This window comes from Scylla paramamosain, chromosome 19, assembly GCF_035594125.1.
Source record: "Scylla paramamosain isolate STU-SP2022 chromosome 19, ASM3559412v1, whole genome shotgun sequence".
In the NCBI taxonomy this organism is placed as follows: domain Eukaryota; kingdom Metazoa; phylum Arthropoda; class Malacostraca; order Decapoda; family Portunidae; genus Scylla; species Scylla paramamosain.
The window spans coordinates 1,498,315-1,523,654 of NC_087169.1; the positions used below are offsets into that span (position 1 = coordinate 1,498,315).

Sequence of the window (25,340 nt, forward strand, 5' to 3'; positions counted from 1 at the left end):
TATTTTCTCCTTGAATCCATAATAGTTTTGCAGCTAGGTATTATAAGCTCTAGAGAGATGGTTAAGTCTCAGAATTTAAGATCACTATCCTATTATCATTTAATTTCCACAGAGGATATGAAAACAAGAGTGTATGAGCTTAATCTCAAATCATGCACACTCACCTGTCATCTTAAAGTCCAACATGATATTAATGATCTGGTTGAGTGTAAGGCACTTATTGCCAATCCCCCATGCCAAATACCTGCAACAAAAATACAGCACACACTTAATTTATTGTAAAATAAGTAAATATAGAGAATGGCCTCATTACGAAAGGGCATGGATAAACCAGTGTATACTGTTGGGTCTTTATGTGGAAGTATGTGGCCACAAGTTCCTGGGGTGCAGTAGGGTGGTCCATGAGACTATCCCATTCTATCAAGGGCAAGTAAGGCTAAGAGTGTGAATGATGTGTGTATGAGTGTGTGGTGCTTTGTCTGGGCCAACATGTATGGATAGATAAACAGATATACTCTTACAAGTATGATCAGTTTGGTTCCTATCTGATACATGCATAAATGTGATGCAACCTTGAGGGCTTCTTTAGGAAGCTCTCTTGCATCTTGTTTGATAAGCAGACTGGATCAGATGCAGGAAAGGAATGGATCAATGTTATGGTGTAACAGGGATAAACCAGTTCTGTTGTCAGCTCCTCATGCACAGAGAACCACATAATGCTTGTATGACTGACTCTCATAAAAGTATGGTCAGTGAAGATCTGTTTTCTCCTCTAAAAAGACTACAAAATGTGGCAGTGCTGGAGGAGAATTTCACTGGTTCCCAAAGTGATGAGATTCAGGTGGAGACAAAGGACAATATTGTTCTAGCAGAAAAAAATACTGATTTGCTGTCAGGGATCATATCATTCTTCTTTATTCCATGTATTTAGTTAAAAAAAACTTTCAATAGAAAATGTGAAAATCTTACTAGATCTAACTCCCCCTGTGACTTCTGGCATCAAGCCCCAAAAAAACATCTTCAAAATTTCTTCTTTATCTTTCTCTGCTTCACTCTGATGGCACCATTACTATTTCATAAATTGCTAAATCTGAACTCCTCATTCAGACCTTTATTAAAAATTCAACCTTGGATGTTTCAGGGGATGTTCTCTTCCATCCTCTGACTATTCCATGCTTCTGGTTAAGAGTCTTGTTAATGATGTCCTTCATGCCATTGCTGGCCTGATTGGGTGCATCCTGTTGCACTCCACAACTATGCCTCTATGCTTACACCTTGCCTGGTCAAACTATATCAACTTTGTCATCTACCTTTCCTTCCTGCTATAAGTTACCTACATTTAGCCTGTTCCTAAAAAGGATAACCACTCCAATCCTTCAAACTACCATCCTATTGCTTTAATCTCCTGCCTCTTTTGTTTTTAATTTATCCTCAATAGGAAGATTCCTCAATATTTATCACTTTACTACCTCATATCTGATCACCAGTACATGTTGTGCTGTTGTGCTTGCCTGACTGGTTGGGGTGCAACAACAGGAGATGCCAAGACAGGTCATTGGGCTCATGTGAAACTAGACCATATTAATGTTTTAGAACTAAAAGCTATACTATTGGGCCTCAAATCTCTATGCAAGGATTGCAGGGATACACATACCTGCTTTCGATTGGACAACACCACTGCTGTTGCCTGTATAGACCGGGGTGGCAGCATTAAACCTAACCTGAATGCTGTAATAGAAAATATTTTTGATTGGGCTGAGTCAAGAGGGATTACATTGTCAGCAGAGTACATAAAGGGACTCCATAATGTAGAGGCAGACAGAGAATCCCGAGTAAAGAACTTAGATACTGAGTGGATGTTACTACCCAAGGTCTTCAAGTTACTGTGCCAGACCTTTTATACACCAGATATTGACCTTTTTGCCAGTAGAATCAATGCCCAGCTACCCATTTATGTTTCCTGGAAGCCAGATCCTTCACCTACATATGTTAATGCGTTAACGCTCAGTTGGGCTGATGGGGAATTATATGCCTTTCCACCTTTCAGGATCATCAGCAAGGTACTGCAGAAGATACAAGAAGAGCAACAGCTATGACAATTCTCCCTCTTTGGCCAACCCAAGTATGGTTCCTGAAAGCCCTCCAACTGCTGGCAGAAACTCCTCTTCTGCTCCCTCGATATTCATTAATCCTGCCTCAATATCCCTCCCTTGTACACCCACAGGCCCAAAGGTTAATTCTAATAGCAACGATCTTATCGGGCATGCCTTCCAAAATCAAGGCCTTTCGCCAGAGGTTGCCGGATTTCTGCTTAACTAGTGGAGAAAGAGCACAAAATTACAATATGGGAAACATATCGAAAGATGGATGTCATTTTGTCTCAGCAGGGATATGGATCCATTTTCACCACCTGTAAATGTTTTGCTGGATTACCTATTCCTAGAATTTAAGAAAGAGAAAGCTCGAGGCTATAGCTCTATGAACATTATCCGGTCAGGCATCTCAACAGTAGACCTTATCAAAGGTCAGCCTGCAGGGAGGCACCTCTTAGTCAGTAGGTTCATGAAAGCAGTCTTCTAGGAGAAACCTTCCTTTGCTCGCCTTCAATCTACTTGGGACCCAGAATTGGTTTTAAATCACCTAAAGAGCCTAGGCCAGAATAAAGACTTGTCACTCATCCAGTTGTCGAGAAAATTAACAATGCTAATGTTACTGATATCTGGCCAACGTGGCCAAGTGTTACACTTAATGGACACCAGGAACATGAGTACCTCAGACTCCAGAATCTCTTTCCGAATAGGAGACCCTCTCAAAACATCTAGGCCAGGTTATCATATGTCTGAACTAGTTTTTGAAGCATATGTACCAGACAGACGAGTATGTGTACACACCACTAGTTTACACTACCTTGACAGAACGAAAGAAAAAAAGGGGGAAAATTACCAGATTCTTTCTAACAACAAAACCATCCATAAAACTGGCATTGAGACACTTTACGACGCTGGACAAGAGATATCATGAAAGCTGCTGGTATAGATCTCACTATCTTTTCTCCTCATTCCACCAGGTCAGCTTCATCCAGTAAAGCAGCCCTGAAGCTACCACTGTCCACTATTTTGTCCACTGTAGGTTGGACCAATGAGTCAACTTTTGCAAAATATTACGAGACCATTAAACAAACTTTGTCGGTTTGCAAAAGCAGTGTTGTCATAAGTTTTTGGGTATGTCGGGTTTAACTACTTTGTCTTGTGTATAAGGTTATGCACTTTTATGAACAAATGTATCTCAGTTTCTCTGTAGTTGAGTCACTTGATTAAAGAAAATCTTTGGGAATGCCACGTTTTCTTATGCATACATAAGTGTTTCAGGTTATATACCTTTCCATGAATATATATATATATATATATATATATATATATATATATATATATATATATATATATATATATATATATATATATATATATATATATATATATAAAATTTTTCTTGTAGGTTTGAGGAACCACTCTAAAGCTCTCATTGAATCCATTGTGACGCAGTTAAAATATTGTGAAATGAAATTGTAAGATTAAACGAATACTTACCAAGTGTGAAGTTTGATCATAATTTCACGAACATTTTAACTGCGTCACTTAGGGATTAAATGCCCTCCCTTCACTTCCCTTCATTCAACACTGCTTTCACAGTGTTGAGTGTAGAAATCACTAGATGATTTATGTAGATATATTTATTAATGTTTAATGCTGCCTCCTCAAACCTACTCTCTAAAATGACTAGTATGTGGCAGGTGGCACAGGCATCTCATTTAATCCCTAAGTGACGCAGTTAAAATGTTCGTGAAATTACGATCAAACTTCACACTTGCTAAGTATTCGTTTAATCTTACAAATATATATATATATATATATATATATATATATATATATATATATATATATATATATATATATATATATATATATATATATATATATATATATATATATATATATATATATATATATATATATATATATATATATATACAGTGGAACCTCGGTTACCGAACACCTCCCTTTTTGAACAAATCAATTTTTGAACAAAATTCTGAACATGTTATTGCTTCGGTTGCAATACCATAATTCAGTTTTAGAAAAAAGTTACTTTATTTCAATTATGAAAAGACAAAGCAAAAGCTGCTATTTATTACTAATTTATAGTTTCTATATATATATATATATATATATATATATATATATATATATATATATATATATATATATATATATATATATATATATATATATATATATATATATATATATATTACAGTCAAAACCCGGAATCAGTCAAAACTAGTTTTAACTAGGTATTTTCAATGTGTTGGTGAACAACTAGTATTACCTAGGCAAAACTAGTTATACCTTAATGTGTTTGATATAACTAGAAATATCAAAGTTTAACTAGTTAAATCTAGTTTTATCTGATCGTGTAAGTTAAGACTAGATTCAACAACGGTACTGAATGTCAAAAGTAGGTGAGGAATATGACCACTCGTTTGAGTACCATCGCTCATTTGAGTACCATTTTTGGGGAACTCAAACATAACATCCCCATCTAACCTAACCTAACCTAACCTAACTAGGTTAGACTAAAAGTGAAACTGGTGTAGTGCCGGGGAAAACATTTATATGTATAAGTAGCATTAGGTTAGGTTAGGTTAGGTTAGGTTAGGTTAGGTTAGGTTAGGCTAGATGAGGATGTTATGTTTGAGTTCCCCAAAAATGGTACTCAAACGAGCAATGGTACTCACACGAGTGGTCATATCCCTCACCTACTTTTGACATTCAGTACCGTTGTTGAATCTAGTTTTAACTTACACGATCAGATAAAACTAGATTTAACTAGTTAAACTTTGATATTTCTAGTTATATCAAACACATTAAAGTATAACTAGTTTTGCCTAGGTAATACTAGTTGTTCACCAACACATTGAAAATACCTAGTTAAAACTAGTTTTGACTGATTCTGGGTTTAGTTAAAACTAGTTTTGACTGATTCCGGGTTTTGACTGTAATATATATATATATATATATATATATATATATATATATATATATATATATATATATATATATATATATATATATATATATATATATATATATATATATATATATATATATATATATATATATATATATCTTGATACTATATATTGGAGGAAAGATACAGTTTGTAAGACAGTAACTCAATCTTTGAAATAAGTTAAATGTGATTCCACTGAAAAGCCTCGATGTAAACAAACAGTTTTTGGTGCTCAGGAGTTTTATCTCTCAATGACCCCACAACATCATCTCTACTGCACAACTGTATTTTTCCATTATTTTTTCCCAGCAGCAGTGTTATGATCACCTTCATTTTGGCAGTAAGTGGGTTGTTCCTTTCTGTATCCTTATGTAAGGCTTCTCTCACTAGATTGGTGACAAAGAGAATCTTCTGATGAGTTCTGTCACTAAGTTCATGCAATACATTCTCTCTGAATAAATAATTTGCGAGCTGGAAATGTTGTGAATCAACCATTTTGGCTGTGGGGGGCATATGTCATAAGCCGCTAATACAGAGTAGACTGGTGTCTGGGAACAGACTAATCCATTTTACATTGATTCCTATGGAGAAAGTGGTCTCAGTTTTTTAACATTTCAGATTTTGAACAGCATTCTGAAACAAATTAAGTTCTAGAACCAAGGTTCCACTATATATATATATATATATATATATATATATATATATATATATATATATATATATATATATAGGACGGGAGAGGAAGATGCACTAAACAACTACTGAAATTATTACACACAGTGAGGTCTGAAGCACTGGACCACGGGGTGCTGTGTACTCATCAGTAACCCAGCTATGACCTCACTGAATGTTTCCCTTTGTCTCTCTAAACACAAGGGGGCAGTCACAGCCTGCCCTCTAAAGAAAACTCTCTTCCTTCACACAAAATTACAAGCACCTAATTACACACACAACTTTCACTCAAAATTCAAAATCATCATGGCGACTCTTACACCAGCCTTGGAGTCCCCATCTGGGGAGGGGACCATAAATGTCCCAGGTCAGACTGCTCTTATGGTATCGACTCTAAATGTCTTGACATCCCACTTAACTTTTTTTCACTAACTTCTGCAACATTTGCAGTCTTAAATCTAATTTTCAATCTGTTGAACACCACCTCTACTCTACTAAACTTCATCTTTTCCTCACTAAAGCACAGGTATCTGGGGCAACTGACAGTAGCCCCTTTTCTATTCCCTCTTACTTACTCTATCCTCATTTTCAATCCAAAGCTGGATGTTGCATTTATGTGCATAACGACAACCTGCTCTTGCGCCCACGCTCTCGAATCTTCCAAGTTTTCCACCATTTGGCTATGACTACAGAGTCACTCCCATACTAAATTTATTTGTACTCTATACCTCTCATCTAACTCCTCTGACAATTAAACTTCCAAAGTGGAGGACATTCTGATTCTCTTCCCTTTTGCAGGGATCTCCATTCTTGGAGATTTTAATGTTCACCACCAGCTTTGGCTTTCCTCTCCCTTCACTGACCATCCTGGTGAACTAGCCTTCAACTTTGCTATTCACCACGACCTACAGCAATTGGTGCAACTGGAGAAGGCAGTAGACACCTGGCAAAACAATAATTACTCCCAGTGAGGTCTAAAGCACTGTTCAGGGGGTGCTGTGAACTTATCATTAAACCCAGCTGTGACCTCACTGAATGTTTCCCTTTGTGTCTCACAAGACAAGGGGGCAGTCACAGCCTGCCCTCTAAAGACAACTCTCTTCCTCCACACAAAACTACAAGCACCTAATAACACACACACCCTTCACTCAAAAATTTTAAAATCATCATGGCGACTCCTACACCAGCCTCAGAGTCCCCATCTGGGGAGGGGACCATAAATGTCCCCAGGTCGGACTGCCTTTCTGTCGACGACCCTAAGTGTCTTGACACCCCCCCCCTCAACTTTTTCTTCATTAACTTCTGTAACATTCACGGTCTAAGATCTAATTTTCAATCTGTAGAACACCACCTCTCCTCTTCTAAACCTCATCTTCTTTTCCTCACTGAAACTAAGGTGTCTGAGGCAACTGACAGTAGCCCCTTTTCTGTTCCCTCCTACTTTCTCTATCCTCATTTTTTATCCAAAGCTGGATGCTGCATTTATGTGTGTAATGACTTAACCTGCTCTCGTGCCCATGCTCTTGAATCACTCTCATACTAAATTTATCTGTGCTGTATACCTCTCACCTAACTCCTCTGATTATAAGAAATTCTTTGACTACTTAACTCCCAAAGTGGAGCACATTCTGACCCTCTTCCCTTTTGCAGAGATCTCCATTCTTGGAGACTTCAATGTTCACCACCAGCTTTGGCTTTCCTCTCCCTTCACTGACCATCCTGGTGAACTAGCCTACAACTTTGCTATCCTCCATAACCTAGAGCAATTGGTGCAACACCCTACTCGTATTCCTGACCATCTTGGAGATACGCCCAACATTCTTGACCTTTTCCTGACCTCTAATCCTTCTGCTTATGCTGTCCCCCTTTCTTCTCCGTTGGGCTCCTCCGATCACAATCTCATATCTTTATCTTGTCCTATCACTCCAATCCCTCCTCAGGATCCCACTAAGCGAAGGTGCCTCTGGCATTTTGCCTCTGCTAGGGACCTGAGGAGGTATTTTGCTGATTTTCCTTGGAATGACTACTGCTTCCATGTCAGAGACTTGTCTTTGTGTGCTGACCGCATAACAGAGGTGATAGTGTCTGGCATGGAGGCGTACATTCCTCACTCTTTTTCTTGTCCTAAACCTTCTAAACCTTGGATTAACACAGCTTGTTCTCATGCTATACATGATAGAGAGGTGGCCCACAAAAGGTACTTAAGCCTTCCATTACCAGAGTCTCATGCACTTTATATTTCTGCCCGGAACCATGCCAAGTCTGTTCTCCAACTAGCCAAAAACTCCTTCATCAACAGAAAGTGTCAAAACTTTTCAAGATCTAACTCACCTCATGACTTCTGGCATCTAGCCAAAAACATCTCCAATAACTTTGCTTCTTCTTCTTTCCCTCCTCTATTTCAACCAGATGGCACCACTGCTATCATATCTATTTCTAAAGCTGAACTCTTCACTCAAACCTTTGCTAAAAACTCTATCTTGGACGATTCTGGGCTTGTTCCTCCCTCTCCTCCACCCTCTGACTACTTCATGCCACGTATTAAAATTCTTTGCAATGATGTTTTCTATGCCCTCGCTGGCCTAAACCCTCGGAAGGCTTATGGACCTGATGGGGTCCCTCCTATTGTTCTCCAAAACTGTGCCTCCGTGCTTGCACCTTGCCTAGTCAAACTCTTTCAGCTCTGTCTGTCAACATCTACCTTTCCTTCTTGCTGGAAGTTTGCCTACATTCAACCTGTTCCTAAAAAGGGTGACCGTTCTAATCCATCAAACCACCGTCCCATTGCTTTAATTTCCTGCCTATCTAAAGTTTTTTAATCTATCCTCAACAGAAAGATTCTCAAACATCTATCACTTCACAACCTTCTATCTGATCGCCAGTATGGGTTCTGTCAAGGCCGCTCTACTGGTGATTTTCTGGCTTTCCTTACTGAGTCTTGGTCATCCTCTTTTAGGCCCCGAGCACACTAGCGACTTTGTAGAGCCACAAGTGGCTGCGTTTTGTGGCGGGGATATTTTCTCCCATAGGTTCCCATTGTTTTCAAGCTTTGCCGATCACACTTGTGTCTGTGGCTCGCGACTGTGGCAAGCTGTCGCTCGTCCCCGCCACAAACAGCGCATTTTGTGGCGGCGTTTTGTGGCTGGCTGAGAGCACACTAGCGACCTCTGGCGACCACATGTGGCTGCTAATCAGTGATGCAGGAAACTTCGTAGAGGTGTGGTGTGGCGACCAAATGTGGCCGGGTATTCAAAACATAACCACATGTGGTCGCCACATGTGGTCGCAACTTGTGGCTCTAAAAAGTGGCTAGTGTGCTCTGGCCCGCCACTTTGCGCGGCCACTTGTGGTGCCACAGAGTGGCTAGTGTGCTCGGGGCCTTAGAGATTTTGATGAAACTTTTGCTGTTGCCTTGGACATATCAAAAGCTTTTGATAGTGTCTGGCACAAAGCTTAGATTTCCAAACTACCCTCCTACGGTTTCTATCCTTCTCTCTGTAATTTCATCTCAAGTTTCCTTTCTGACCGTTCTATTGCTGCTGTGGTAGACGGTCACTGTTCTTCTCCTAAATCTATTAACAGTGGTGTTCCTCAGGGTTCTGTCCTGTCACCCACTCTCTTCTTATTATTCATTAATGATCTTCTAAACCAAACTTCTTGTCCTATCCACTCCTACGCTGATGATACCACTCTGCACTTTTCCACGTCTTTTCATAGATGTCCAACCCTTCAGGGGGTAAGCATATCACACAGGAAAGCCACAGAACGCTTGACTTCTGATCTTTCTAAAATTCTGATTGGGACAGAGCAAACTTGGTATTGTTCAATGCCTCAAAAACTCAATTCCTCCATCTATCAACTCGACACAACCTTCCAGACAACTATCCCCTCTTCTTCAATGACACTCAACTGTCCCCCTCTTCTACACTGAACATCCTCGGTCTGTCCTTTACTTATAATCTGAACTGGAAACTTCACATCTCATCTCTAGCTAAAACAGCTTCTATGAAGTTAGGTGTTCTGAGACGTCTCCGCCAGTTTTTCTCACCCCCCCAGCTGCTAACTCTGTACAAGGGCCTTATCCATCCATGTATGGGGTATGCTTCACATGTCTGGGCGGGTTCCACTCATACTGCTCTTCTAGACAGGGTGGAATCAAAAAGCTTTTCGTCTCATCAACTCCTCTCCTCTAACTGACTGTCTTCAGCCTCTCTCTCACCGCTGCAATGTTGCATATCTAGCTGTCTTCTACCGCTATTTTCATGGTAACTGCTCTTCTGATCTTGCTAACTGCATGCCTCCCCTCCTTCCGCGGCCTCGCTGCACAAGACTTTCTTCTTTCTCTCACCCCTATTCTGTCCACCTCTCTAACACAAGAGTTAACCAGAATTCTCAATCATTCATCCCTTTCTCTGGTAAACTCTGGAACTCCCTGCCTGCTTCTGTATTTTCATCTTCCTATGACTTGGATTCCTTCAAGAGGGAGGTTTCAAGACACTTATTCAGCAATTTTTGACCACTGCTTTGACCCTTTTATGGGACTGGCATTTCAGTGGGCATTATTTTTTATTAGATTTTTGTTGCCCTTGGCCAGTGTCCTTCCTACATAAAAAAAAAAAAAAAAAAAACACCCTACTCGTATTCCTGACTGTCTTGGAGATAGGCCCAACATTCTAGACCTTTTCCTAACCTCTAATACTTCTGCTTATGCTGTTACCCTCTCTTCTCCATTGGGCTCCTCCGATCACAACCTTATATCTGTATCTTGTCCTATTGTTCCAATCCCTCCTCAGGATCCCCCTCAGTGGAGGTGCCTCTGGTGTTTTGCCTCTGCTAGTTGGGGGGGACTTAAGGAGGTATTTTGCAGATTTTCCTTGGAATGACTACAGCTTCCATGTCAGAAACCATCTCTGTATGCTGAGTGCATAACAGAGGAGATAGTATCTGGCATGGAGGTATACATTTCTCACTCTTTTTCTTGACCTAAGCCTTCCAATTCCAAACTTTGGTTTAGCGCAGCCTGTTCTCATGCTACACATGATAGAGAGGTGGCCCACAAAAGGCACTTGAGCCTTCCATCATCAGAATCTCATGCACTTTATATTTCTGCCCAGAACCATGCCAAGTCTGTTCTCCAACTAGCCAAAAACTCCTTCATTAATAGAAAGTGTCAAAATCTTTCAAGATCTAGTGAAAAAACATCTCCAATAACTTTGCTGCTTCTTTCCCTCCTTTATTTCAACCAGATGGCACCACTGCTATCACATCCATCTCTAAGGCTGAAATCTTTGCTCAATCCTTTGCTAAAAGCTCTATTTGAATGATTCAGGGCTTATTTTTCCCTTTCTTCCACCCTCTGACTACTTCATGCCATGTATTAAAATTCTTCGCAATGATGTTTTCCATGCCCTCACTGGCCTAAACCTTTGGAAAGCTTATGGACCAGATGGGGTCCCTCGTATTGTTCTCCAAAACTGCTTCTCCATGCTTGCACCTTGCCTAGTCAAACTCTTTCAACTCTGTCTGTCAACATCTACCTTTCCTTCTTGCTGGAAGTTTGCCTACATTCAGTCTGTTCCTAATCCCTCAAACTACTGTCCTGTTGCTTTGAATGTTTTTGAATCTATCCTCAACAGGAAGATTCTTAAACATGTCACTACTTCACAACCTTCTATCTGATCACCAGTATGGGTTCCGTCAAGGCCGCTCTACTGGTGATCTTCTGGTTTTCCTTACCAAGTCTTGGTCATCCTCTTTTAGAGATTTTGGTGAAACTTTTGCTGCTGCCTTAGACATATCAAAAGCTTTTGATAGAGTCTGGCACAAAGGTTTGATTTCCAAACTACCATCTGACGGCTCTATCCTTCCCTCTGGAACTTCATCTCAAGTTTCCTTTGTGACCATTTTATTGCTGATATGGTAGACAGTCACTGTTCTTCTCTTAAAATCTATTAACAGTGGTGTTCCTCTTCCTATTATTCATCAATGATCTTCTAAACCATACTTCTTTTCCTATCCACTCCTATGCTGATGATACCACCCTGCATTTTCCCATGTCTTTTCCTTGATGTCTAACCCTTTAGGAAGTAAACATTTCACACAGGGAAGCCATAGAACACCTGACTTCTGATCTCTCTAAAATTTCTGATTAGGGCAGACCAAACTTGGTATTGTTCAATGCCTCAAAAACTCAATTCCTCCATCTGTCAACTCAACACAACCTTCTAGATAACTATCCCCTCTTCTTCAGACACTCAACTGCCCCCTCTTCTACACTGAACATCCTCGGTCTGTCCTTTTCTTATAACTTAAACTGGAAACTTCACATCTCATATTTAGCTAAAACAGCTTCTATGAAGTTAGGCATTCTGAGATATCTTCAGTTTTTCTAAACCCCCAGCTGCTAACTCTGTACAAGGGCCTTATCTGTCTACATATGAAGTATATTTCACATGTCTGGGGGGGTTTCACTCATACTACTCTTTTAGACAGGGTGGAATCTAAAGCTTGTTGTGTCATCAACTCCTCTCCTCTAACTGACTGTCTTCAGCCTCTTTCTCACTGCTGGAATGTTGCAGCTATTGCTATCTTCTACCACTATTTTCATGCTAACTGCTCTTCTGATCTTGCTAACTACATGCCTCCCCTCCTCCCGGGGCCTTGCTGCACAAGATTTTCTTCTTTCTCTCACCCCTATTCTGTCCACCTCTTTAATTCAAGAGTTAATCAGTGTTCGCAATTATTCTTCTCTTTCTCTGGTAAACTCTGGAACTCCCTGCCTGCTTCTGTATTTCCACCTTCATAACTTGAACTCCATCAAGAGGGACGTTTCAAAACATACTTCAATTTTTGGTTACTGCTTCAAACCCTATTTGGGGACTGGCATCTCAGTAGGCTTTTTTTTTTTTTTATTGGATTTTTGTTGCCCTTTGCTGGTGTCCCTCCTACGTAAAAACATAAAAAGACATTCTGCTTCATTTACAGACATGTATCCAGTAAATCCGATGAATGGTCTGTAGGCCATATATATCTGTTAAATGTGGAAATCCACTATAACAAGGGTTTACTGCATATTAAATATAATAATAATGACCTTAAAACTGATCCCTGTGGCAACCCACTCATATTTTACGATTATTATGATCGAAATACAAGCACAGTTATCCTTAATGCATTGCTTTAATGACTGGTAGAGATGGAAATAAATAAGTAAATAAATAAATAAATAAATAAATAAATAAATAAATAAATAAATAAATAAATAAATAATCCAAATTTAGGAGAGGTACTTCTGGTTCTTGCTAAAGAAAAAAAAACCTGCAATTTTCATGAAAAATTCTGTAAAAATTTGAAAGTTAAAACTTACAGATTAAAATAAATATCATTCCTTTATCTTTATTATGGATGAAATTACCAATGTTCATCTTCAGATGTTATTTTCTCAAAATGGGGTTGGTAGTGCTTATAACATTCTCTAAACTGTGCCTCACATCACTGTTGATGTGTGCCAAATGCCGTTAACTGACTCTCATAGGGATTAGTTTATATGAATAAGTGTTTCCACAGTATTTCTGAAGGGTGTGATTACCCAACTCCTACTCTAACCTACGCTGTTATGTCATCTTCAGGGTGGAGGTGTGACAACCAACTACTCTAACATCCGCTGGACTCCTGTTATGCATTATGTCTCATTTATCTTCACTTGGGGCCTTGGTTCCTCACCTAAAGTGTTTTGTATCACTTGGCATCAATCACTTCCACATGAAGCAGCTAGGCTTCACTCAGGAGCCTTACAAGAAAGCCCAACACCCTGTCAAATCAGTCTCAACCCACACAGTGAAGGACTCTCACCTCTCGGTGTCTGAACCAACACTTACATGATTAACGACGCCCTCAATGACACCCCCCATTGCTGGAAGTATGTGGACGACTGCACCGTGGGCATAACAGTCTCCAACAAGAACCCGGACTACTTGCCACTGCAAGTAATTTTGGAGCGAATGCAGACGTGGACGGAGGAGAGCAGGATGACCATCAACCACAGCAAAACTGTGGTGATGCATTTCTGTACCTCCTCTGTACCAGTGCCCCCTCTCCAGCTCACAGTGGCCCCTTACTCCCCTCCGGGTGGTCTGATGTGTCAAGCTTCTTGGAGTCACAGTGGACAACCAGCTGACCTGGAAGCAGCATGTCGCCAGCACCATAAGATCCGCTACCTACAGGCTGTATGTGCTGTGCAGACTCAGGTTGCTGGGGACACTGACAGAGGAGTTAAGGAGGGTGTACCTCACTTTCATCCTCCCCAAACTCATGTATGCCTCCCCAGCGTGGTCCTCCTACCTCACAGACACTTAACAGCTATAGCTGGAGAGTGTGCAGGGTCATCCTTGGCCCTGCCTACACCACCTATGATGAAGCCCTGACCACCCTGAGTCTGTCCAGACTATCCATCAGGCACCGAGAGGCTCTGAAGAAGTTTGGAAGGGGACTTCTGCATCATCCACGTCTCAGACACATGCTGCCGCCTGACACACCTTGCCCGGTCTGTGCCACCAGGCACAACAACAAGATAATGCCCCTAAAGGTGCCGCGCACGGACCGGTACAGACTCAGTGCAATTCCCACCATGGTGTGAGCCATCAATCAATAGTATTTTGCTTCTAGATTAGACTTAGCTTTAGGATTAATGTTAAGTGTTTCCCCACCCCCTCTGTACATTTTCCGTTTGTAAACTGCCTAAAGAATAAACCATTTATTATTATTATTATTATTATTATTATTATTATTATTACTATTATTATTATTAATATTATTATTATTATTATTATTATTACAGAGCACATATGAGCAACACCTATACATGCAGCCTCATTTACAGTTGAAAGTGAAATGTTTTACGTGGTATTATGTGGTATTGTATCTGAAGTTCAGCTCAGAGTATCACTTTCCATGCTTGTCTCTACCACTTGTCTTTGTCTTAGATTAATGTTAAGGATCTATTTGTGTTATAAGTTATTTGTAATTTGGTAATGGTACTAATATACATATATATGATAAGTTATGCCATCTTTTCTTCCGTCACCCTTAAAGTAGCAGGGAGAGAGAGAGAGAGAGAGAGAGAGAGAGAGAGAGAGAGAGAGAGAGAGAGAGAGAGAGAGAGAGAGAGAGAGAGAGAGAGAGAGAGAGAGAGAGAGACTGAACACCATTATGTTGTGGTGTTTGGTATAGCAAGGGAGAATGTGCCTTCTTATGCTATGTTATGTTAAGACTAGAGTTATGAATTCCAGAAACAATAAGTGCATGTGACCTGACAGAACAACAACACATGTAGGTCAGTGATGCAGCACATCCAACACTTGTACCCTAACACAAGAGGAGGAGGATAATTTAAAAGAGGAGGAGGAGGAGGAGGAGGAAAAGGAGAAATTAATAAAATAACAAAACCAGACTAAAATCTCCACTACTCACCTATCCAATGGAAGTTTCTGCATTCGGACTCCCTCCCTCTTGGCCTTGGCGAGGGTCAGTGGTTCTCCTGAGGACTTGTCAACAATGCCACTGTAACGCCACCCCCCCCCTCCTCCGGTTCCCCCCTCCTCCCTCCTCCTCACCGGTCCGATCAGAGCTCTAATGAGACGAGGCAAAGATCTTCACGGTGAAGAAGAAAAAAGAAGAGGAAGAGAGAAGAGGTGAAGCACGCACACACAATAGAAAAAAAGAAAACATTTTTGATTGGTAATGGTTCTCGCCTTCATCGTCATGGCCAGAGGGTAGGGAGAGGTTAATGATCACACAGTACCTACAGTGTGGCTTAATTATGAGGAACGAAAAATATAAAAATAGCAAAAATAATTACATGAATAATACTGATGGGATTCTTTGGGTTGACTGACCCACTATGACACTTGAAATTCTGGTATGGCATATACACTTACATTCCGTTACTTAACACTACGAATACACAAGAAAATAATTACTTTTATAACTCCTCAAGAGTACCATTGATTCTGGGCACCGTTATATCCCTAAATAGCGTCACAGCCTTCATCCATCACTTCTCTACGGCAACAATATTGCCCACAACACATTCACAGTAGACTATATTTGACTAAAGAAACATTACATGGCTAACACTTTCCCAAGACTCTGTGGCCTGTCTCCACGTGGGACAAACACCGGCTATTTTATCTGTTGCCAGAGGGAAGGGAGACGCCATTCTGTCAACACGTACAGTCACTATATCTTCACTAGAGACATGAATAATAAACATGAACACAGTAATATTCACTTCTAAATAAAAGAAAAATTAAATATTTCAGAGCTACGAGACCCACCTGTTGCCAGAGGGAAGGGAGACGCCATTCTGTACTCTCCCCCTCAACACCCCCAGGCCTCTGAAGTTATTGGAACCTTAGCTAGTTCTCTCTCTCTCTTCTTTCACAAATAATTTTACTGAACCGTGAGTTTAAATAAAAATGCAGGAATAATTGGCTAGCAAGGTGAGCATATAGGCTGGACATTAGTTGAAGTTAATAATTGAATTTTAAATTACTAACATATTTTATAAGCTAGGGAATGACACCTTATGAGTTACTGGTAGGCTGACGCAACATGATGTAATCCTATTATTCGTATTACCACTGATTAGAGAAAACCACAGTTGAAATAAGTAAAGACTATTTATAACAAATGTTTCAAGACTTTTAAATCACTCCCACGAATACACGCCTTATAAATATACTTTTTCATATAATCACTAAACCTTTAATTACCGCTATTATCCTCCTCTTCACCGCAAGCTACAAAAGAAAACAATTATTGGGGAGACTCAAAGAAACACAGAAATAATAAAAAGGAGCGTTACACCACCAATAATGTAAACAGCATTGTGGTCATACACCAGCAGCTCCTCTTGACAGTGAGGTGTTAAATAGACCAGCTGTTCTTTGGGGTATTTTTGCAGATAACTCTTGGGATTGATTATCAAGGGATACTCTGGCTGTTGTGATTGAGAAAAAATGCAATACAAAAAGAAAAAAATAAATACAAAGAAACAATATGCAACCATGATAGATGCAGTGAATATAAGAGAGAGAGAGAGAGAGAGAGAGAGAGAGAGAGAGAGAGAGAGAGAGAGAGAGAGAGAGAGAGAGAGAGAGAGAGAGACTAAAGAATGCAAAAAAAGGAATGGAAGGACAAGAAAATGCAATAAGATACCTCTTTTAAATGGAACTCTTAAAAACCAGCATTAGATATATGAATGAACAGATAATAGATAAAATAATGTTAACAATAATAATAATAATAATGACACTACTACTACTACTACTATTACATATACAGATTAAGCATCAATACTTCAGCATACTTTTTTTTTTTTTTTTAAACAAATATTTACAGAAAGGCTTAAAATTCCACGTTGAGTGTGGAATTATTTAAAAAGCCTATGATAGTATTTTTACAGGAACAACACTATACATGCTTAACATAAAGATTATAATGTTAATACAATAAAATAATAAAAATTTAAAGCGCCAGTGGGGACAGGTGCGTGCTACGCCAGCTGTGGGCTGCCAGCTTCACCTGGTGCGTGGACATGTCCTGCACTTGGGGCGTGGCCGCCGTGAACATGTTCCACAGCCGCGAAGTCCTGGCTGTGTAGGTGCGCTGGTGTTGGCTAGAGCGAGATCGAGGCACCTTCACTAGCTCGTCGCTACTGGCTGCAACTCTGGTGCACCTCTGTACTGTGTGTGGCAGCAGCCTCAGGGGGTCAAGGTGAGGGACCCTCTGCACCTGAGTTTTGTGGCACACCACTAGTGCCGACACGTCCCGGCGGTGCTCCAGTGACGTTACTGGTGGTGGGTGCTGTTGGTCCTCATCGGTGGCCACCAAGCGCAGGGCTCGCCGCTGCACAGCATCCAGTCTCTGCATGTGGGTGGCGGCGCTCGACATCCAGGACAGGGCACCGTACTCCATACATGGGCGTATCTGTGCCCTGTATAGCGTGAGGATGCCCCGTGGGTCGAGGGTGTTCGCCATCCTACGCAGGGCAGAGACTCGGAGAGAGGTCTGGCGGGCGACGACACTGATGTGGTGATCGAAGCGTAGGCCGCGGTCCACAGACACGCCCAGGATCTTGATATAATCCTGAAGTGGCAGGCTCTTGCCTCCAAAACGCAGCTGTCCTGAGACTGCGTGTGAAGCACCTGGGGACCGCGAGACTTGGTTCCAGAACCATCCTGAATTAGCTGTTTTCCCAGATTAACCAAAATTTATCCATTGACACCTCTAATACACTTCCCAATACATCTGAAAAGACCTAAATGGTGTGCCAAAGAATGTTTTCAAATAAAATGAAACAGCTAAATGTAAATTAAACACAAGCATACAGGAAATGTGAAACAAGCCTGATGAATTTGCTGATGTATTCTCCTCAATCACCAATTATTTTCCTCCACAAACCTCAAGCAATGAAATACCTTGGCACTTCTGGAATCTCTGCAAATATCCCTGAGTACACTCAGTGATGTTCTACACCAAACTCTATAAAATCCCTTAACTTATTCATCATCAAATCAGATATATCCACGCCATCACTGTCATTACTCAATCATGATCTGTAATCTTTTTGTCTTTCATTGTTTTTGTATGCATATGTTTCTTTGAATCATTGTCAGCAAAGAGCTGCTTCAACTTTTCCTGCTGCTCGTCTACATCATACCCAACTGATGATCTTGTGCCATAAGCTTCACACAGGTGATAGACACAAACACCACAGTCCAGCTTTTTGCAACACTTCCACTTTCCTTTCATCATTATTGTGTTATGTTTATATTTCGTGACACAACTTCCATTTCCTTCTCCTTTTGAAGTCACAGCTAGTGTGAAATTTGGACCAGAAATAAAAATCAGAGGAAAACAACTTTTTTGATCAGCGCTGGTTAAACACACACACACACACACACACACACACACACACAATGGTATGGAAAATGTGGACAAAGAAGGTTTTATAACTTTAGACACTCAGAGTACAAGGAGACACAGTAAGAAGTTGAAGAAAGTTAACTGTAGAAGAGACATCAAGAAGTATAGTTTTCCTCACAGAAGATGTTGTCAATGCCATAACTGTCCATGCTTTTAAGACCAAACTGGATAGATATAGAGACGGGATACTATGAGATTACTCCCCTCCCATAAACTACAACTAGGTAAATACAATTAGGTAAACACACACACACACACACACACGGAGATGGCAGAACTGACAGGACGTGTTTCCTAGTGCTTTGCATATAGAATGTTTGAAAAACACAAATTGCTCACGGTGGAACAAGATATGTTGTGAAGACACAGGAATATCTAGTGGTAAGTAGGGAGGGGAGAAACAGTACACGAGTATAGTTATCCCATCTCTAGAGGAAAAAAAATGGCGGAGAGCAGCACCCTAAAAGAATGGGGGTCCTTTGAAGGTTTTACTGATGAAGAAAGATTTACTGGTAAAAAAAGATTTACAGGTGAAGAAAGAGAACTAATATATAGAATGTAGTGTAGAAAAATTTGGTAAATGGAAGATATGATGGACAAGTCATTGGAGAGAATAAAGACACTGGAGGCACACCAGGAGAAAGGTAAGGAGTTGGTGACTATTACAGCAAAGTTGATGAAAATGGAAGATAAAAATGAGAAGTTAAAGGTGGAAAATGACTGTTTAAAGAAGCAAATAAAGGAAAAAGTTGAAACTGTTCAAAAAGGAAATGAGGAAATGAAGGCAAGTGTAAAGGAAGTGGAAATGATGCCAAATACGTGGTTAAATGAATGTAAATTTCAAGAATCACAAAAGAAAATAATAGAACAAGAAAGTGACAAACAAAACCTGAGACAGAAAGTGGTAAATGTTATTAAAGAAGAGAAAAAATTGGTGAGAGATACTGTAGAAAAATATAAACAAGCAATTATTTGGTATAAAGGAAGAGAAAATAGTAGGCAGAATTCAAAGAGAAAAAAGGAAAAGAACCTGTTCAATAAGTTACTGAAGAAAGTGATGGATGAGGACAGTCAGATAGTAAAGCAAGTGGAAGAGTTCCATAGAATTGGGAAATATGAAGAAGAAAAAATGAGACCCATAAGAATAAGGTTTGCAACACAGGCACAAGCAGAAGTAGTAATTAATGGGTCTTGGAGGTCATCTGGAGATGAAGAATATAGGAATTTATGGATAAAAAAGGATATGGATGAGACTGAAAGGTTGAGGCAAAAGGAGCTGGTAAATGAGGCTAAACAAAAATATTAACAATGAACGGAGGAGGAGAAGTTTTCTGGAGAGAGAGAGAGATATAAGAATAAAGAAATGGTACATCAAACAGTAAGTAAAGTATGTTATACTAATGTAAATGGATTAATGTCAACAAAGATGGAGTTAAATGAGTTATTAAACAGAACTGTACTGGATGTTGCTGTATTATGAGGCAAAATGGAAAAATGAATGGGGAACTCCTGACATTGGTGATGATAAATATGATTTATGGATGAAAAATAGAAGTGACAAGGGGAGGGGGAGTGATCATTCTAACTAAAAAATGTGTTAAAATGGAAAGGAAAGGGTAATAAAAAGTGAAGACAAGTCTGAAATTCTACAAGTGATGATTACAAGTGGAAATGGAAAGATAATGAATTATGTAGGAATGTATGTGCCACCTATGACCAATGCTTGGTAAAAAGAACAAGAAGAGATGTTGGTAGATGTGTTAAAAGATCTTGAAAAGATAGTGATGGAAAGTAGTGATATAGTTAGTGTTGGTGATTATAACTGTAAGGAGATAAATTGGGAGACATTGACAACTACTGGAAGTGAAAATTCATGGAGTAATAGACTGTTAAACTGGGCAGTGGAAAACTTAATGACTCATTGGGTTGATTGTGATACCAGATTTGGTGGATGAGATAAACCATCAAGACTTGATCTAGTGTTTTACCAAGGACATGGAAATTATTGAAACTATACACTATGATAGCCCTTTAGGTAAAAATGATCATGTGTTGATGGAATTTAACTTGAAAAGTGAAAATGTAATAATTGATGAAAATTACAAGGTAAAAAGATTTAAATATAGTAAAGCTGACTTTGAAAAATTAAGAAAATACTTAGTTGCTGTGGATTGGAAACACTTTGAAGACACAAAAGTTGTTCGGAAAAAAATGGGATTAATTAATAAGGGTATATAATTCTGCTATGGAGAAATTTGTACCTAGAGGAGGAGTAAGATGTAGAAAGGGTAAAGAATGGTTCAATACAAAATGCATAGAGGCTAGAAATTGTAAGCTAAATGCTTGGAACAGATGGAAGAAGAGAAAAACTGAGAGCAGATGGAATACATTAATGCTAGAAATAAGTACATTGAGATAATAAGAATGGAGAGAAGAAACTATGAAAGAGATATAATAGATAAGTGTATAAATGAACCCAAACTGTTCTTTAGACATATTAATGGGAAGATGAAGAAGGAAGGTGTATCAAGATTGAAAGCTGAAGGAAAAATCTATGAGGATGGAGGAGGTTATGAACAATAGTTTCAGATCAGTATTTACTGTGGAAGGGGAGTTTGATACTGGAAGGGATAAGTTGGTGAGGAATATACTAAGTACAGTCCCAGTCAATTATGAGAAAATACTTAAGATGATGGAAGAATTTGAAGTAAATAAAGCAACTGGTCCAGATGGAGTATCAAACTGGATATTGATGGTATGATAAAATTCACAATCTAGTGGTAACATCACTATCACAGGAAAGAGTACCAAAAGACTGGAACAGAGCAAATATTACACCAATATTCAAAGGAGGAAATAAGGAAAACCCATTAAATTATGGACCAGTGTCTTTGACTAGTTTTGTAGGAAAAATATGTGAAAGAACAATAAAGGAAAGATGGATGGAACACTTGGAAAAAAAATAAAGTTTTGGTAAATTGTCAATTTGGATTTAGGAGGGGAAGATAATACTCCATAAACTTATTGTACTTTTATTCAAGGGTAATCAATATTGTGCAGGAGAGAGACAGATGGGTGGATGGTGTCTATTTAAACTTGAAGATACTGTCTGACAAAGTACCATACCGAAGATTGCTATGGAAGATATAAAATTATGGAAAAATTGGAGGAAGACTGCTGGAGTGGATGGATGACTATCTGGATGATAGAAAGATGAGAACTGTAATACAAGACCAGAATTCATCCTGGCTGAAAGCAACTAGTGGTGTCCCACAGGGGTCAGTGTTGGGATCAATAATGTTTGTAATATATGTGAATGATATAAATGAAGAAATAGACAGTTATATGAATTTATTTGCAGATGATGCCAAGCTGATGAGAAGGGTAGAAAATGTAAATGACTGTATGGTACTGCAAGATGATTTAAATAAGATAAATAGATGGAGTAAATCTTGGCAAATGGAATTCAATTTAAGTAAATGTAAAGTAATGGAGTTGATAAGAGAAAGAAAAGAATACAATATTATTACGAGATGGGTAGTGTGAAGTTACAGAAATCAAAAAAGGAAGTGGATCTGGGAGTAACAGTTACTGAGAACTTGGTTCTGGACAGACACATTGATAAATTTACTGGAGGGATGATGAATTTGTTAAAAAGAATAAGAATGGCATTCACATAATTATTTAGATGAAGGAATGATAAAAAAAGTTGTTGATTTCCATGATAAGACTAAGACTGGAATATGCGGCAGTGGTGTGGTCTCCTCATATAAAGAGGAATATTATAAAATTAGAAAGAGTACAAAGATGGTTCCGTAGTTAAGTCAACCTATGAAGAGATTAAGAATGTTGGAAACTCCTACGCCTTGAAAATACGAGAGAAAGAGAGAGAGGGGATTTAATAAACATCTATAGAATGATAAATGGTATGGAAAAAGTGAACAAAGAATGTTTTATAAATTTAGATACACAGAGTACAAGGGGACACAGTAAGAAGTTGAAGAAAGTTAACTGTAGAAGAGATATCAAAAGATATCTTTTCCTCACAGAAGTGTGAAGAAATGGAATGAACTCAGTGAAGACATTGTCAATTCTGTAACTGTCAGTGCTTTTAAGACCAAACTGGATAGATATAGAGATGGGATACTATGAGATTACTCCCCTCCCATAAACCACAACTAGGTAAATACACACACACACACACACACACACACACACACACACACACACACACACACACACACAGAGGAGGAAATGAGACTGCATGGGGAGAAAGATTTCTGAAGCTATGGAAAACACAATGATGCAATGGGTGACTGAAAATACAAGATATACGGGAGATGATGAACCAACAAGACTTTACCTAATATTAACAAAAGGAATCAACTTAACTAAAGAATTAAGATATGTGTGCCCCATGGGAAAAAGTGACCAAGTAATGATAGAAATTGAGACTGATAATGATGTCAGTGAAGAGGATGAATCATGCAAAGAAAACGGGAGAAACTATGGGAAAGCAAATATAGATGATCTTAAGAAACTTTAGGAAGAAATGCACTAGGAAAAGCTGAAAAGGGCAAATTAATAAATATGACATTTTTATGGAACTATATAAGACAGGAGTGAATAAGTAGGTCCCACTATATAAACCTAAAGGTAAAGGAAAACAGGTGAGGTTCAGTGCAAAATGTGCCAAAAAAAAAAAGATAGAAATCAAATGAAATCCAAACCAAAAAATAAAGATTTTATGATAGCAAGAAATTAATATTTGAAAATAAGGAGAGAGGAAGAGAAAGGATATGAAAAGATATAGTTGAAAAGTGCAAGGATGAACCAAAACTATTCTACAAATTCATAAATGGAAAAATTAAACAAAAAGAAAACGTAGAAAGATTGAAGGATGGAAATGAAACATATGAAGACCCAAAAGACAAGAGTGAATTGCAAAACAAAAAAGTTTCAGCAAATTTTTCACAGAAGAATCAGAATTTAAAGAACCACAAGATGAGAAGAACAAAAAAGAAAATGTGGGAAATTACAGTAATCAAAGAAGTTCATAAAATGATGGAGGAACTGAAAGGAAGAAAAGCAACAGGACCAGATGGAGTAGCAGGTTTCATTTTAAAAGAGTGCAGGAAACAATTAATCAAACCAGTATATGATATAATAAAGTGTTCATTATCAATTGGAAGAGTGCCCAAGGACTGGAAGAGAGCAAACATAGTGTCAATTTATAAAATGGAAAGAAAGAAGAACCACTAAACTATAGACCAGTATTGATGACAAGCATAGTATGTAAGATCTGTGAAAAAGTGATAAAGAGGCAGTGGACAAACTTTCTAGAAAAACATGATATAACAACAGAAAAACAGTATGTTTTTAGACAAAAGCAATCATATGCAACAAATTTGATGACCTTCTATTCAAGAGTGACTGATATAACATAGGGATGGATGGGTAAACTGTGTGTATTCAGATAAAAAAAAAAGTTTTTGACAAAGTTCCCCACAATTGGTTACTATGGAAGTTAGAAAATACAGGAGGATTAAATGGAAAAATAAAAAAAAAACTGGATGGGAAGTTACTTAAAGGGAAGAGAAACAAGAATGGTAGTAAAAGATGTGAAATCAAAATGGAGAAAAGTAGATAGTGGAGCACAACAAGGATCAGTGCTGGCACCAATACTTTTCCTGATCTACATAAATGATGTGCCTGAAGGAGTAAAGAGTTACATGAGTTTGTTTGCCAATGATGCAAAATTACAAAGACATATAAGAAACAACAAAGACTGAAATTCTACAAGAGGACTTGAATAAAATCTGGGACTGGAGTAAGTAATGGGAGATGAAATTTAATGTGAAAAAATGTCATGTAATGGAAATGGGAAAAAAGCGAAAAGAGACCAAAATGGATGTATAAAATGGGAAATGAAGAAATAATAAAAGTACAGGAAGAGAAAGGATAGTCAACAGTTTGAGAAACATGTAAAAAAGATCATCAGAGATACACATAAAATGCTGAGAAATAATGAACAGCATTCCACTACATGGATAAAGTTAAGGCAGGTTCACACTTGGCAATTCACTGCTGGATTGCCACCCACCACAAGCTAGCAATACAACCTCCCAGCTGGATGTATGTTCATACAGGCAGCTGGGAAGGGGCTGCTGGTTGACAGGAAATAAATATAAACAAACAACAACTCAGCAAGATGTCTTCCTCCAGTGATGCCGAAGTGATAATTGCATTTCTTTTGGTGTACTGGAAACTAAAATGGAAAAGAAAACATCTGTGGACACGTCCCTGGCTGAATAAAAGTATCTACTACACTCTCTGGCTTGAGCTGAGCATGAAAGACCCAAACACCATCATGAGACAGTGGATACACCTCAACAAGGAGCAGTACCATGGTTTCCTGCAGTTTGTGACTCCCCTTATCAAGAAGGATGATACCCACATGAGGGATGCAGTGGCCCCTGGTGAATGCCTGACACTTACATTGAGTTATCTAGCAAGAGGTACGGGAGAGAGATTGGTAATTATTAAAAACTTAGCTCCATCTGTAGCGATTGCTACTCATATATATATATATATATATATATATATATATA

The 25,340-nt window shown here is 38.9% G+C and overlaps 1 protein-coding gene across 12 annotated transcripts in view; it reads right to left on the reverse strand.

The window, feature by feature from the left end:
- The window catches only part of LOC135109551 (mitochondrial ribonuclease P protein 1 homolog), a 58,136-nt gene extending 33,318 nt beyond the window's left edge, over nucleotides 1-24,818 (reverse strand). For 3 of the 12 annotated variants that reach the window (XM_064020968.1, XM_064020969.1, XM_064020967.1), the window contains exons 1-2: nucleotides 15,211-15,548; nucleotides 165-244 (exon numbers count right to left, since the gene is read on the reverse strand). Coding sequence is in view for 1 of the 12 variants with exons in the window: in XM_064020977.1 (XP_063877047.1) it covers nucleotides 165-244; nucleotides 15,211-15,233 (103 nt within the window). In the remaining 11 variants the exon portion in view is untranslated. Of the gene's footprint in view, nucleotides 1-164; nucleotides 245-15,210 lie in introns of all 12 variants that reach the window. The other 9 variants (XM_064020958.1, XM_064020959.1, XR_010272741.1 and 6 more) reach the window with 8 other exon arrangements.
- Nucleotides 24,819-25,340: the final 522 nt, after the last annotated feature.